Source organism: Glycine max, chromosome 13 (genome assembly GCF_000004515.6).
Source record: "Glycine max cultivar Williams 82 chromosome 13, Glycine_max_v4.0, whole genome shotgun sequence".
NCBI lineage: Eukaryota > Viridiplantae > Streptophyta > Magnoliopsida > Fabales > Fabaceae > Glycine > Glycine max.
The window spans coordinates 33,573,808-33,590,203 of NC_038249.2; the positions used below are offsets into that span (position 1 = coordinate 33,573,808).

The window sequence follows — 16,396 nt, forward strand, 5'->3', positions numbered from 1 at the left end:
GAATGGAGAAACTAGGTAATAGTTTAGTGCAAACAGGGGAATCAGGCACAGGGATCTTCTAGATTTGGATTCATTGCATTCACGCGGTGGTGAATATGGACCATTTGATTTCAACACAGAACCAATATTTTAAAAGTGTTTTTTAAGTTGAATTTTCTCAAATAATTTATGAGTGGTTGACGGTTCTAATCGTCTGACTGCGTGATATGTCCGATTGCAGAGAATCTAGATCCGAATCTTTTATCCCTGCATATTTGTTATGTGCATGGACCATTAAATCTTAATTAGAATGCTTGACATTAAATTTTTGTTGGCCTGGGGTTTGGCATTCATGTGCACACACATATTTAGCTTGCTTGCATGATGAACTTTTCATGGTGGAAAGCCGCGTGCAAGTGTATTTTCTCATTCCTCTCATCACCAACTTTGCAAATTGCAATGATAATTCCAAATCATCAATTTGTTACTAATACACAAACTGGTCACAAATCATGTTTGGAGGATTCATGAGTGCAAAAGATTGGAGCAAAATCATCTTATCTATCTTGCCGGCTGAATTGCAAGGTAAAAAGGAAATGGAGATTTTTATACAATCTTTAGGCATAGGAGAAGTATTGAGACTTTCATTAGTCCTGTGATTTGACTACAAGCAAAATGGGTTTCCAAAAACCCAAATTTCTTTTTCTCATATTGAATTAAATAACACTGACATCACCATATAAGAAAAACGGTCCACCCTATTTTACTACTAATAAATAAAACAATAAGGAAATGATGATTTAAAATTTAAGATTAGTTATCCTAATTATTAATTTAAAACTCATTTAGTATAAATAAGAGTCTTAATACTCTATTAGTTTATTTTTCAGCAGAAAAAAAAAATAAGCACACGGTCACACACCATTGTGTCTTGGTTGGTTGTGAATTTGTGATGAGATATTTTAAATTTTTTGCTGTAGTTCGTGTTGTGTATAAAAGAAGGAAATATATTATGTGAAAAAGATACATCAATATTTTATTTATGGACTCTATATGCAGAACAAAAGTGTAACAAATTTTATTTATCATCTTAATTTTACAATAAAAAAATTTAATCTCCTAAATCTAAAAGATAAGATTAAATCTTTATCTTAATCTAAATAAATTCATAGTATTTTAAAAATCTACATAATTTAAAACAAATATTAAATTCTTAAAAATAAAATAAATTATTACCATTTTTTAAACAAAAGATATTAAACATATTTTCAACAAGTTGATCTCTTGCAGCACTTAGCAAATCTTAGTTAAAAAAAATAACAATAAATATTTTTCCATTATTTGGTTGGGGGCGGATGCGTGTTTTTTCATTTTTTCCATTATTAATAAATAGTTTCCTCAGAGTGGAATCGGAGTGGTCACGGCGTGTTTATTTAAGAAAAGAAAACAAAACGGAAAAAGAGAGTGTAGACGCAACGCAAGGTATAAAATGATCTGAATCTTAATCTTCACCAATCCCCGGTCAAAGCTTAACGCCTTAATCCTAATCTTAATCTTTTTATGATGCTCCTGATCTCAATCTTAATCTTGAAACGGTATCTCGCTCACTTTCTATCTCATTATTCTTATCAAAATCAAAATCAAAATAAAAATACCAAAAAGAAGAAAAATGCCAAACGGAATCGAGCCGTCACCCACACCGCAAGTCAAGTCGGCAACGACGCGCGTCCCTCTTTCCCTCCAAAAACCAAAACCTTCGTCCCTCTAAAATAAAAAAAAATGAAAATATTTTTATTTTCCTATAATTTTTAAAATGATATAAAAAAAAACAGGCATAGTATTAGTAAGTAGTATGATAATTGTAGAATAATTAATTTGGAAATGTAAAAAAAAAATTGGGTGTTTCCGATAGTAGTAGTTGTAGCGGTCAAGCCGAGCCGATCCGATGACGCGAGCCACTCACACACTGGGGGTTCCCCCAACAACACGCGCCCCTCCCCGGCGACCGTACCGTATTATCCCTCACCATTCCCACTCTTTCGCCTTGCCGTTTCGCTTTCTCTCTCTTCTTCTTCTTCTTTCTCTTTCTCTTTCTCTTTCTCTTTTCCCTTTCTCTTTATCTCTCTTCCAACCCTAATTCCCTTTTTCCGATGCCGGACTTCCACGACTCCCTCCTCACCACCACGCCGCCGCCATCGCGCCCCGTCCCCGTCCGCGAGGACTGCTGGTCCGAGGAGGCCTCCTCCACGCTCGTCGACGCCTGGGGCCGCCGCTACCTCGAGCTCAACCGCGGCAACCTCCGCCAAAAGGACTGGCAGGACGTCGCCGACGCCGTCAACGCGCTCCACGGCCACACCAAAAAGACGCACCGCACCGACGTCCAGTGCAAAAACCGCATCGACACCATTAAGAAGAAGTACAAGATCGAGAAGGCTAGGGTTTCGGCCTCCAACGGTACTCTCTCTTCCTCTTGGCCTTTCTACGAGCGCTTGGACGCTCTAATCGGCCCTAATTTTAGCGCGAAGAAATCAACCTCTTCGCCGTCTCCGTCGCCGCCGGTGGCTCTTCCTTTGCTGCCGCATCGGAAGAACCAGAACCAAAACCAGAACCCTTCCTCTTCTCCTGCGATTGCGGTGCCGCCGACGGCCGTCGCTCTGCCGCAGAAGCGCTCCTCGGCAGCGGCGATGGACGAGGGTTACTTCAGAAGGAATTACTCCGCCGTGGCTGCCGCGGCGGCGGCAGCGGAGGCTGATGAGGACGATGAGGAGGAAGACGAGGAGGAGGCGGAGGATTTGGAGGAGGAGGAGGAGGAAGAATGTGAAGAGGAAGGGAGAGGGAGCGAAGTGGAGGAAGGGGATAAGGAGAGGGAAGGGATGAGGAGGTTGGCGAAGGCGATAGAGAGGTTTGGGGAAGTTTATGAGAGAGTGGAGGCGCAGAAGCTGAGGCAGATGGTGGATTTGGAGAAACAGAGGATGCAGTTTGCTAAAGATCTTGAAGTGCAGAGGATGGAGATGTTTATGGACACACAGGTTCAGCTCGAGAGAATTAAGCGCGGTAAAAGATCTGGCTCTAATGGTGAGATACAAAAAAAAATTCGGCCTTTTATTTGCTTCCCTTTTGGCTTGATTTGATCACACGTTGTACTTTTTAGTGTTTTGTTTTCAACGAATGAATGATGTTTTGGACTTGAGGATAAGTGGGTCGCTAGAGGATTATTCTCCAGTGAGTTCCTTTTTGGTGGTAAAAGAAAAATAGATTGGTTTGGACTCTAGAGGGTGCACTGAATGCTCTGAATTGGTTGTTTCTTGTAGTCCTACAATTAAATATACTAGCATGTGATGCACTTTAGTACTTGGGTTTGGCAAGTTCTTTATATCATCATAGTTTATGCTGAGATATTTTTTTTGTGAACTGTTTTTCTATAAAAATGGTGGAGGCTTTGAGCTAGTCCTCTTAACTTTAAAGCTTATGGTTCTGCAAGATGCAGATGGTTTTGTATTATAATGGTGTTTTCAAGCTTTTGTGACATTGACAATTAACATTAGGGGCTAGGGACCATGTTAAAGCTTTTTACTGAACTGTCCTACATAATGAATTCTCATTGTTATTTGTTATTGTATGGCTTCTTATTTTGAAAGTCAGCATGAAGTTGATATATTATAAACTCAAGGTTGGATTTGTGTTTGGTGTTCAAACATACAAATCATATGTATTTCACAGTAACTTCTGCAAACAGATGAGTCTAGGTCTGTGTACTTTTTTTGTCTGTCTTGGAGGTAGTAGTGGTTGAAGATTCTCACATTTTGTTTTTTAGTTTTGCATTCAGTGGCTGTTGTTAATGTTATATCTCACTTTCCTTTTGTAGCTGATTGAAATAGAGCCATGCATGGTAAATTGGTGCTGTACTTCTACTTTTATAAATGCATTGCCAAACCATGTGTGGTACATGTGTGCTTTATTTCAACTTTCATAAATGTGATGCAGTTTTGGGTAGTTGTTGTAGGCTAATATGCAAGGTAAAGAGAGGGAAACATGTTGGTGTTTGAACTCTTGGATATTTCTTACACACTGATATTGATTTAGATAATAGGATGCATTTCCATGCAGCTACTTAATTCATGGAAATTAGGAATATGATGACAGCTGTGTGTTAACTAAAAATAACATACCATTGATAACTCAAGATTTCTTGGCCACTTTGAATCTCATCCCTTTAAGAATAAGAAAGGCTTTAGGCATGTTATCTACAAACTTGTCTTGTTTAGTAAAATCTATAATGATAGGAATTTAGGAGTCCATTTTTACAAAATGACTTTAATGATCCTGAAATGGCATGATTGATTTGACTCTCACAAGTATATTCTTCAACAGCTGAGGAGGAATTATGTGCTCTTGTAGACAATGAACACTGGACTCGTATGGATTTCCCCCCAGTTTGTTGCATGGTCATCTATTGACTGGGGGTTAAGAGTATGTTTGGTTTCACTGATTTTTTTTAAAAATAAGCCCTTGTTTACAGTGTGCTTGGATGCAATCTTAGAAAATAAAAGGAATGTTGATGAACTCTGCATATTTATCTTGTGCCCATCACAAATCAATCTCTCTCCAGTTCCATTCCAACTTAGTTATGAGTTACAATTGATTTCACACAGCTCTAATGCTGTCCATGTAGTTTGAATTCTCAAAGGAAAACCTTCATTGCACTGTCTAGTTATTTGTACATGTCATCTTCTATCACCAGACAAAGGTAATGGTGGAGTCTGGCTGGAAGCTGCATCTATCATCTGCATTGTTCAAGTCTTCAAGAAATGTAAATTTAGATATGAACAGATGATTGATTAACTGATCCAGTTGCCACCTACTCATCCCTAATTTATATGGAGTTGCAAAGTAAGGGTAGGACTGAGGCATCCAAATTTAACAGGAACTGTATAGCTAATATGTATGAATTCAAGTTAGCATGTTAAAATTAGCACAAAAAAAAAAAACTAGAAAAGTTAGAAGACAATTTTAGAGAAGTATCTAATATGTATGAATTCAAGTTCAGCGAGAATGTGTTGTACTAAAGTAGTGATGACCTGGAACCTTAGGGATGGTCATATGCTGAGAACATGAAGTGTGTTGATAGTTTGATGCTAGCTTTGTCTTGCTGGTGACTTTAACTCCCTTCAGTTGGGTTGGCTTCTGGTTAGTTGTTTTTATCTTGATTGATCCATTTAAGTTTTAACCACTCCAGTTTTGTTGTATTACATTTCTAGTTTGGACATTTCTATCAAACTATGGATAGGTATGAAATATTGTTTGCTTTAAGAACAAAGGAGAGTGGTGAGTTACTGGTTCAAAAGGTATGGGGTTTTGTGCAAGTTTAATTTTCTTATATAAGAAAAAGAACAATGGGAGAACTGGAAAGTGGTAACCATTTGAGTTAGTAGACTAATTCTTTTGGTGAAGTTTTTCGGTCATATCAAAACAGTGTGGAAAATGGTAATAATACGTATGTGGTAGGGTTTATAGATGTTGTCTTATTTTCTTACTCTGTTTCTTATGAGTGATTATATGTGGTAGGGTTTATAGCTTATATCCCTTGTGTGGCCTAAAATGTAAGGAGACTATTTTATTTGCTTGAAAAAATGGTAATATTATTCCCTTTTTTGGTTCGCTTTAGACCACTGCTATTAAGTGTCAACTTTCTAGGAGTTCTGAATTTAAGAAAAATGCTATTAAGATGTTCTGTTCTTAATGTGAGCATAATTTGTGATGATACTATTCAATAAATAAGGAGTTATTGATGATTTTTAGGGTTTTAGTTATTTTTGCCCTTAAGTTTTTAAGCATGTCTTTAAAAAAGGGTAGCAATGAATCACAGTATGATACAAGGTTTTGATGGGATGAGTTAGTGTGCTTGGATTTCATTCCTAACCACGTACATGGAAAAGCAAGATCTAGTTACTTATAGGTAAATGTACGTTAGGCTCCTTTTCAACAATAGAAAACCAAACACATGTAACCTTGCTTTATTATATATATAATTCTGAGCTGCGCTAGACAATAGCTTCTGAGTTCAGATTACTAATCAATCCAAGTTAGTTGAGACTTGGTCATGACTTGCTAGTATAGTATCAGATACGTGAAGGAAAATGTGTCATTTCATAAAATGATAAACATAAATGATGGATCTGTGATTACCGGGTAAAGTTCAACTGATTAGGATACAGATACAATTTCAACTGATTAGGCTACATTTACAAATATCTTTTGGTACAAAGATCTGGAAATCTTATTGTATACCCTGTTGTTATGCTCTTGATTATTAGCTTTGGAGAAATATTCCTACTCAAAGCCATATATGTTTTTTGCTTACAATTCATTGCATGTATAGATATTATCCAGCTGCTCAAGCTAAGGTGTTGTCAGTTTAGAAGAGATTTTTTAGCCTTCACAATTATGTAGTGGCTTGACTGCTGTAAATGTGTCCTTTTCTTTGACTTGAAACATACAAGTATAGTTTTGAGGTTGTAGGAATCTTGGTGGTCTACGATATTATAGTTTTGGATTAATAATATCGAAAGACTAGTTGTGGATTATTCTTTCGGTCGAAGCATTTAGTACTTAAGAAGTGTGATGACAACTGTGATAGAACATGTCTCAATTTACGCGTTGCTGAACTATTTTGACAAACTTGTTCTTTGCCGCAGATATGTATAGCTAGCCAAGTGGTCGATGGTTCGTTGACGGTGCTCGAAATGCTTGTCTTGCTATGGTCTAGTCAATGGGAAAGTACATATCTTCAACTGATATACTGTCACGAGGGAATATCTCCAATAGAAATTTATTTTGGAGTAATTTTGGATTCTTTTAGCTAGCCTTTAATTTGTTGTTATTAGTTCTTATAAATTAATTCGGCAACTAGGCCTAATTCGGCTCCGATATAGAATTTGCTCCAATCAATGTATAACACTTTTATGCCAAATGTCCCCCCCCTTTTCCCTTTTCAATACCTGGCTGACCAGTTGCTTCTTTCAAAACATATATATACACGTTTTTTAAAACAACTTAGTGTCCTTTTTTTTGTCTTTCATTTTTTCCCTCGTAAAAAAAAACACTTAGATGATGAAAATTGGAAATGAAATAAGGCGTATAAAATTCTTTTTGCTAAAAACTTAAAAATCTTGCTAAAATTACAGAATACAAAATAGTGTGTCGTGTTTGAACTCTTTAAATAATAAAATTTTTCAATTGTTTAGCTCATGTTTGATTATAAGCCTAACCGCTGGGTAATATGCTTATTCGAAACTATTTCAAAAATCGAATTACGATGAATATGCAAGTCTGTATTATTTGTTATATCACATGTTAAATATTTGTTTTATTCAATATAAACCATTGATCACCTTAGTCCCATACTAGAAAGTTATAAGATTCTTTTGATAATAAAAGAAAAGAAAATGACAAAAATATGAATTTAATTTTTTTATTAAAATAATAATAATAATAATTAATATTTATCGATAGAATTGATGAATGATTTGGACTTTGAAAAAGGACATTTATTACATGGATTTTTATGTACCACTCAACTTTGATAATTGTTAAAAAAAAACCCAAGTGAAGAAAAAACTCTGAATGGTGATAATCTATCAAACTTGTGGCTTTATTCACTAATTTATAACATTTTAAAAAAATTAATGATTATACATGATAGTGTAAAATAATTTTACATAGTCATATAATCATAAATTATCGTTTGAATTATTTTAAGATAATTATTTTAAAAGTTAATAAATTTATTTTATATGATAAGATTTAATTGAATTACTTTAAAAGTCAATAAACTTATCTTATATGATAAGATTTGATTAGATGATTCTGTGAAACTTTTTATATTATAATTTTTTTTCTCTTTTAAAAATTCTAAATTTTCTATAGCCTAATTATGCAAACAAGCCATAAACACCTTGGTGCATGTTTGCATTTCCAATCTCATGTACTCAAAAGTAAGAAATATACAAACTTTTATTGCTGGTGAAATGACAACCAATAAAGGCGTTCATTGCTGTGTGAAAAAACAATATTCTCTATCTCTAATTATAAGATATTATTAACTAATTCATTTATATTAACATAGTTAATTTAATTATTAATATTTAATTTATTTTTAATTATAATATGTTTTCAAAATTACTCGTAAATAAATAATGCATGAAAAGAAAATAATAGTAGTGAAATTTTAATTTTTAAAACTAAACTATTCAATTCTTCGATCCGCGCGAGAGAAAGAGAAAATAAATAACATTTCTTATTTATGGACTAGTAAAATAATTAAGAGTATTTGTTTTAAAAAAATTAATACAAGAAAAAATTAAAAATAATCTTATAAAAAAAATAAGAACATTTTAAAACAATGTCTTATAAGAAGTAACAGAGGGAGTATAAGGATTTTCTTTCCTTTTTAAATTCTTTTTTATTACAAAATCACATGACTGTTTGTGTATTTTTTTTTTAATAGTTTAGTTTTGTTAAATGTTTCATTTCAAAATTTAATTTTCAAGCAATTTTAGTGTTGGTAACTGAATCATGTATTGCCACGTTGAAATTTATTTTTTATTTAAAATTTGATGTTTTATAACAAAATAAACATGTAGGCAATAAGAAGACATAACAAGCAAAGCATCCCAATCCCCAATCCCAAAAGAAAATCTCCACTGAGTTTTTTCTTCTTTAAAGTAATAATTTCGTAACATTAAAATAACATATTGCCAACTCTTTAAATATATGCATGAGGATATGTTTAATATTAGTATATTTAGGCAAAATTACATTTTTAGTCCTCCAGTTTATTTCAAATTTTGGATTTTAGTTTTTCATTAATTTAATTCACGAATTGAGTCTTCTTATTTTGTAAAATCGTGTAATATTGGTCCTTCAGGTCACAATTGGACGTTGACTGTTGATTGTCACGTGTCACGTTCTTATTGGATGATGACGGTCACATGTTATGTTTTGCTTGGATATCAACTCCATGAAAGATGAAATACATTGTTGTTTTCATTGACCAATCAGAACATGACACGTGACAGTCAACCTCACTTGCTAACGGTCAACGTCCAATTGTGACATGAGAGACCAACATTACACGATTTTATAAAATAGGAGGACCCAATTCGTGAATTAAGTTACCGGAAGATCAATTCTAAAACTAAAAATAAACTGAAGGACCAAAAATGTAACTTTACCTAAATTTATTGCGAACAAATTGAATAGACAAAATTATGGGGTAAAATGGTTGAAAACTGCAATGCTTATAACTTTCGTGACTCTTCTAATGGGTACACTCGATATCAAAATTCAAAATGAAGCCCATTAAGTACTCGCAAGATGACCACACACTACTCTCTGGATATCTTAAACGCAAATTTCCAACACAATGCCTCAAATGCACCAACCTTTTTACTTCTTTAAGATGCATATCAAACTAAACATCATAGATCATCAATCTAAAATAATGACCATATGACAGATCCCATAGTTAACAGCTTCAAAGATCAGCATGAAAACTACTGCTTAAGAATTATATAATATGAAGTTTAACAAAAAGAGATAGATTTTAATTATTGGATATTTGGATCATGCGTGATTGCCATTTGTGTGTGTGTGTGTGAGACTTGAGAGAGTAATATATAGCAGTGGTAATTGAAGTAGTAAACGTCTATAAATCTAGCCATTCGATCTGACTGTTTCTATTTTGGCGATGAGGTCTAATATGTGATAAGAACTTACAAGGTTGAACTTGAACATATATTTAAGACGGCCTACAAACTTGCTCCAAAAGGATTATTCTGATGTTCAGAACTACGTACGTATTAATTATGTGGGATATTAATATTTTTCTTTGATAATTTTTAGTTGAAGCAGCAGTAGAGATGATACTTTTAGGACATACTCGTTCACTTTGGCAAATTAAATCCCCAATCCAAGTAAGTCGTTCTTTCAGTCCTGCATGCAAAGAGTATTCAGCAAAAGTGACTTGTTACAATATTCACATCCTTTTGATGCTCTAATTTATAGTTTAATACCCACATAATCAGAGTGAGAAGTCACTATTAAATTTGAATGCAATATATCGAAGCCTTTTCGAAGAACTTTAACCATTGGATGTATGCAAATTAATATTCATTCCAAACATGAGAAATTGCATAGTAACTGATCAGAATGCGTTTCCACTCATTCACTGACCAAACCTCTTTAGGGTACATACGTCTAAAACTTGCAGATACTTAAAGAGATTCGGTATAGAGTCATGCAATATTGTTATATGGTACGAAATTTTTTGGACCAATGCAGTACGAATATAGTTCTATAGACATGGCAATGTTATTTTTTTTTATCAAACTATAAATATTAACCAAAAAATAAAACAAAGCTGTAATATGTTTGGGTGAAATCAAAGACATCATGGTGCATGTTTTCTTCCAACTTGTTTGATACCATAAAAGTTTTATCCTTCGGTGTAATGTGTTTAATTTTTAGAATAAAGTGCACTCTAATTTATGGTACTTTATTCTATAAGGCTCAAGTGTGTATTCTATAGCATTCACTACAAGATTAAGGATGTGTGGTTCTTCATATACTGCGATATGGTCATAAGAACTTAAAATTATTTTCAAGAATGAAAATTGGACTATGAAAAGGGTTGAAACCATTAAAATTCTTAGAATTGGGTTATAGCAATATTTTTGTAATTATTTATAAAAATAGAGAATGGAAACAAAATATTTTCTTAAAGAAAACAATTCTTTGACTTTTAAATTGATTCAATTCTTGACACAATTAATTAACATTTAATATATATAGTTATCTCTGTTTTATATAATTGATAAGTCCTCAAATCAAACCAAATATTCAAGCTACTTGGATTAAATGCAGAAAGGTCTTGTACAGTTATAATACTATTTTGCCTTCCAAAAAAAAAATGCAGAAAGGCACCGTTTTGGTTTTATATGCACAATTCTTGATCTGATCTGCCAAAAGATTACTTTTGCAATCAAGGACTCGTGTGATAAAAAGAGGTCACATATACACTTTCATTTCATCTTATTTCTCAAGTAATAACCTAACAGGTTAAGTCAATTTTGTATATAACTTACTTTATTCATTCAGTGTGTTTTGCATATTCACAATGCACACCTTATTAATTGGATATATCAATTTCAAATATTATAAAGTTTTAACTTTTAACTTAATTAGAAATCTCAAACCTTCAAAATTCATTACAATAGCCGAAGCCTTATGATGGATAACAAAAAAAGGGGGAAAAAAAAGAAGAAAAAGAAACATGAAGCTAATTTTTGAACAAAAAGTATTTTGTTCAAACTTAAATATTTTGACTATGCCCAACAAAATTAACTTCAAAAATTAGTTAGAAGTTGAAAAATTAGCTGAAAAATTAATTTGTTAATTTATAAGTATTTGATAAAATTAGTTGTTGAAGTAGTTAAAAAATTAAAATAACTAAAAAAATAAACCGATTTATTTAAAAATGATAAACAGAAAAATTGATAAATATATTTAGGATAAAAATGAAATAAAATGTAAAAAGTTAGAAGTTAAAAATTAACATTTTAAAAAATATTACTTCAAATAGTGTTTCAAAAATTGTTAAAAATTATTGAAAAATTACTAAAAAATACTTGTTTATCGAATAAACAAATAAGATTTTCACCTAGTAATAAAAGATAGAAACTAATTGAAATATTTTGTCAACCATAATTTTTAATATAATCATATAAAAATATATTAAAAAAAACTCAGTTTAATTTTGATACATTGTTAGTTTGATTTTTCTATACTAACAACCAATAAAGCAATTAATAAGAAAAAACAAATAAAGCCAAACTTTAGGTATATATTTTAAAGTATTTATTATAAATATCAAAGATATTCAATGATATAACAATTTAAGATTGATTGGAAGTATAAAATACCTTTACATTCAACATATTATTATTAAAATCTAAAAATTAGTAGTAGTATCTTAATTAATTTGTTCATTTTTGGGTATCTATAAAGATAATATTCAAGTAAACTAAACCAAGAACGTTGAATTTTAGCGAGTAATAATTCATTTTATGAGAAAGATTTGAGTTAGGAGTGTTAATCAAATTTGATTGACATGATGAATTTTGCATTCTAAATCAAATTAATTAAATTAATTTAGCTATTGATTTTTTTTTCACTTCAAATTTAATCCAAAATTCTCATATTTATCTTTTTTTCAACTTGAATCAATTCGTTGATTTGATTAATTATTTTTTAACTTTTAGATGAATACATTTTAGTCTTTAGAACTTATTTTTTTCTTTTTCTATTTGTCTTTTCTTTTCAATCATTTTGATTATAATTTTATCTAGTGTTACGGAGTGTTTTAATTTGGTCAAGTTTATTATGTGTTTTTTAATAAAGAAAATAGTAATATATATAGAGTGATAACTATATAAAACAATAAATATTAAATAAATAAATTATTAGTCATAAGAAACATTTTTACCTTTCATTAGTTTAAAATTAAATATTTATATAAAATAAATAACAAACAAAGATAAAATCTTGAAAAAAATATATAATAACTATTTTTTGTCATAATCCAATGACTTGAACCAAACAAAATGGATCTTAACTGACTTGGTTTGATATTGGTTTGATTTGGATTGATAAAAATATATAAAAAATGAAATTCAAATCAAACCAATTAAATTAAAAATAATTAGTTCAAATTTGATTTCATCTTAAACCTAAATCAATCCAACACGTGAATATTCCTAATTTGAATGGAAAGATGAGAGATGGCAGAAAAAAATATAGAAAGAGAGAATTTGGTAAGTGATGCAATGCAAGTAATATTTTTTTAGAAAAAGTAAAAATGAAATGAAAAGAAAATGTATATGTTAAATATTTTCCTTTTTTTATGATAAACCATGATAGAATATCATTCAATCACATCTATCTCACTATACTTTATCAGGACACCATTTTCTATCAACCACAAGACAATGTTTATAGGATGCCAACATTCACCCTGCTCAGGATCTAATATGAGGTATTAAGAATGGGACAGCGATCGATGAATGATATGAGAGTATAATTTGAAGTAAATATTTGATTTGCTCATATTGCTATGTCACTGACTCTGTGATAACTATAAGAGATTCAGTACAAATTGAAGGAAAGTTCCTCTATGTCTTGTAAGAAATTGAAAGTGGATTGGAAAGAATACAATTATCTTTACAAATGCTCGAAGCAAATTGAGGGTCATTATTTGAAACCTTACATGGACATGACATGGAAGTATACACAGAAAGTGACAGGGAGGGAAAGATTACCGACCAATGTGGCCCATTAAAATATAATAAACTCATTTAAACAATTAGTAAGTTTGTAATTAAGCCATTTTTAGAAGCAGACACGTTCATGCACACTTACATAGCTATGTATATGGCCTGAACCTCAACGTCTAACTGAGATATCCTTCCGCCAGAACAATCTGGTAATTAAGTTTGAGCTTATGATTGATCAATCTATATCTACCTTATCTACTTCCTTTTTTTATTTTATTTATAAGAAAATTCACAATTAACTTTTTTTTTTTACTGAATTAACTTTATTTGCCTTCCCTTTCTTCTATTAGACAATATTTGTGATTATACATATGGAGGTCGGAGGACTTTGGATAGAACTTTTGAAGAGACAATAAGTATCTCTATACACAATCTGATGACAATGCATAGAGTCAAACAAAAAGGAAACGTCTAAGGTCATTTTTGTGTAATCTATCCTCACATTCACAAATGGCTAGATTAAGTACAAATTCAAAACGACGTATATATGCATATGCCCATCATTTAACAAACCAACGTTTGTGTGGATGCTGAGAGAGACAAATAGCTAAAAACAATTAACTTTTCTACCATGTTTCTAAGATGACACAATTTTTATGGACCACACTACCGTACAAATTGTCTTAAAGAAGAATTCTGTTTTATTAACTGAAACACGTATTCGTTTAAAATAAATGACCGAATTCAAGTACGTTTCAATTTCTACGTCAATTTGTATGAATCACATGCAACGTATGATATATCAAGCTCGCATGGCCATGGGGAGCAAACACATCTAGCATAATCAGAAATAGGCCCAAAATCAGTATAAAGTGCCTACCTGAGGAGTATTTAATTAGGAAACTGCAATAACAGTGTTTTGAATGATAGGAGAGAGACAGAGAGAGAAAGAGAGAGTGAAAAGGAGGAGACGGAGAGAGAAGGTATCCTTTCTACTCTAATTATTATTCTTTGCAGTCTTCAGCTAATAGTACATTACTCTAACCAAACAATTTCTCAATCAAAGATGGGAATTTAGGGTTTGTTTGTGTTATGCTTTTAGGGTTTGTGTTATGTGTATACTCCATATATATATATATATATATATATATGTATGCATCTCCATAGCTGACATTTTTTTTTATAAAATTAAAAGGATTCAAATTTCCCAATTAATTATTTGACGAGTATCATATATAGTGATATGATAACCTTTGTTAATCTACCTACCGACCCACAATTAATCACTGTGTGTCCTATCTACACACACAAGTGATTTGTCGCATTTAAATCCAAATATAGCATAAATTAAGCAACTAATTTATTGATACTATTTGGTACGAAAAAATTACCATCCATCCATCCATCGATCTCAAGTGGCCAATTGCTTGAAGGACTTTGGAGCATCATGAGGGCCCTTAAGTTGGTTCTTCTTCTTCTTTTTCTTGATGTATGGGATCCCTCTGGCCTTTGCTTGACACTCCTTGACTTCTCGAAGGTACACGCGAATAGCTCCGCTTCCAAAGGGATTAGTCTCGGGGGAGCCTCCGCGCTCTTCGTAGGCAGCCCTGAGCCGTCCGATGAGCGCATCGAGACTCCCCCAAGCCTGTCTGAGAGGACAGGTGCAGGGCGCGGGCGGGTCAGGCTGCCCGAAAAAGATACAACCGTGCAAGTGGACCTTGGTCTTCCCAAATTGGTCAAGGTAGCGAAGGAACTCAAGCACGTGGTTGAAGTTGCACTGTGAAAGCGAAACTGGGGGTGTCTGGTTCTTCAAGTACTGGCCAAAGGTGTTCCAGTCTCGCCGTTTCTGCGATTCGTACCGGCTCAGAGGGGCCGCCGCCGGCTGCTGATGACGCTGATCAGAGGCGGCGGCGGCTCGTGACGATGACGCGGAATCGGTATGCATTTCGCCAGACATGGTGGCTGGAAATTGGAATAGGTAGAAATAAGACACAAGAAGAGGTGAAAGAAAAGAATGCGTTAGTGCAGTGGAGAAAGATGAAAATCACATCTTGGGGTCTTTTGAGAGGACATGTTATGGGTCCTATCTGAAGGTGCTTTTGTTCCCCTTTTCCTACTCCCTCTCACTCTCTCTCATATTTGCATTTCCACACTTTTTACCTATTTGCATTAACTTATATATATATATATATATATATATATATATATATATATATATATATACTATTATTTTATATCATTTTGGTTTGTTTTTTCTAGGTTTAAAAAATTAAAATATGTAAGTTATGTTATATGGCATCATCTGATAATATTATCATCGATCATCATTTCTTAGTAGGCATTATGATTTGGTATATGGTATGAATAATTAAGATACTATGTAATTATTTTATTGTTTTTGTCTAACTCAAGGAAGCCAATTGGAATTAGCCGGTTACCTTGTAGTCGGTGCTTTGGTGCTTATAGTCCAAGTATGCCTGATTGGATTTAGTGCACTAATCTACTTGGTTATCCATAATCATCAGTGCTTTGTGAGCTAATGAATTGGCAAATTATTTTTAGCATGAGATTCTGGTCTTCTATTCTTTTTATTTGTTCATACTGCCTAAGGAAAAGGTTAATTATTATGACTCATATCTGAACGTGTGTGTAGGGGAAGGGGGCGGAGTGCACTTATACTGTTTAATTTAGTGTTAAATGTAAATTTAATTAACAAAGTACGTATGGGTGAAGTGTTTAAATTAATTGGTATGGAATTTCTTTCGCTTTACATAATAATTGTAAGCGCATCTTCTGTTCTGTGCTGCAATTCAAAAGCGTCTGTGACAAATTATTTAGTACACTGACACATGGTCTTTGTCTAGAGAAAGAAAAAAAAACAGGTATTTTTTTATTATTTAAAAGGGTCGGAAATAGACGAAATCATAGAGCCAATTAAATTGAGATTTTTGGTCTTGGTAAAAGCCAACGTTTTTAGGTCTAGTTAATTGTTTTCAAATTGGTACTCAAACATTATAAAATTTCCATTGACTTTAGCAGATGTATTTTTGGATGACTGCGCAGTGGGAGTCTCATCCAAGGTTAAT

At 32.6% G+C, this 16,396-nt stretch overlaps 2 protein-coding genes across 4 annotated transcripts; one reads left to right on the top strand and one right to left on the bottom strand.

The window, feature by feature from the left end:
• Positions 1–1,353: 1,353 nt before the first annotated feature.
• LOC100815241 (trihelix transcription factor ASIL2) lies at positions 1,354–6,949 on the top strand. Of its 3 annotated transcripts, none has more exons than XR_005887943.1 (3): positions 1,354–3,054; positions 6,675–6,790; positions 6,907–6,949. XR_005887943.1 is itself a non-coding variant. In XM_041008320.1 (3 exons), the coding sequence occupies exons 1-2, from the start codon at positions 2,130–2,132 to the stop codon at positions 4,434–4,436; spliced, it is 1,011 nt and encodes a 336-aa protein (XP_040864254.1). In that variant the 5' UTR covers positions 1,354–2,129; the 3' UTR covers positions 4,437–4,449; positions 6,675–6,822. The 3 variants fall into 3 exon arrangements, 2 of the variants coding, with proteins under 2 accessions (XP_040864254.1, XP_003542983.1); XM_041008320.1 differs by lacking the exon at positions 6,907–6,949 and adding an exon at positions 4,351–4,449 and having other exon boundaries at positions 6,675–6,822; XM_003542935.5 differs by having other exon boundaries at positions 6,675–6,949.
• A 2,737-nt stretch (positions 6,950–9,686) lies between these two features.
• Positions 9,687–15,267, bottom strand: LOC100778886 (protein LIGHT-DEPENDENT SHORT HYPOCOTYLS 10). Its single transcript, XM_003542951.4, has 2 exons — positions 14,702–15,267; positions 9,687–9,972 (listed from the first exon to the last, which is right to left on the bottom strand). Exon 1 carries the CDS (start codon positions 15,265–15,267, stop codon positions 14,722–14,724), a length of 546 nt encoding a protein of 181 aa, XP_003542999.1. The 3' UTR covers positions 9,687–9,972; positions 14,702–14,721.
• Positions 15,268–16,396: the final 1,129 nt, after the last annotated feature.

Bases quoted from the DNA above. Each gene is read 5' to 3' on its own strand.
- LOC100815241 (XM_041008320.1), top strand. From the start codon at position 2,130: ATGCCGGACTTCCACGACTCCCTCCTCACCACCACGCCGCCGCCATCG. The intron at 3,055-4,350 runs GTGAGATACAAA...ATTCTTCAACAG, and splicing joins TAAAAGATCTGGCTCTAATG to CTGAGGAGGAATTATGTGCT.
- LOC100778886 (XM_003542951.4), bottom strand. From the start codon at position 15,267: ATGTCTGGCGAAATGCATACCGATTCCGCGTCATCGTCACGAGCCGCC.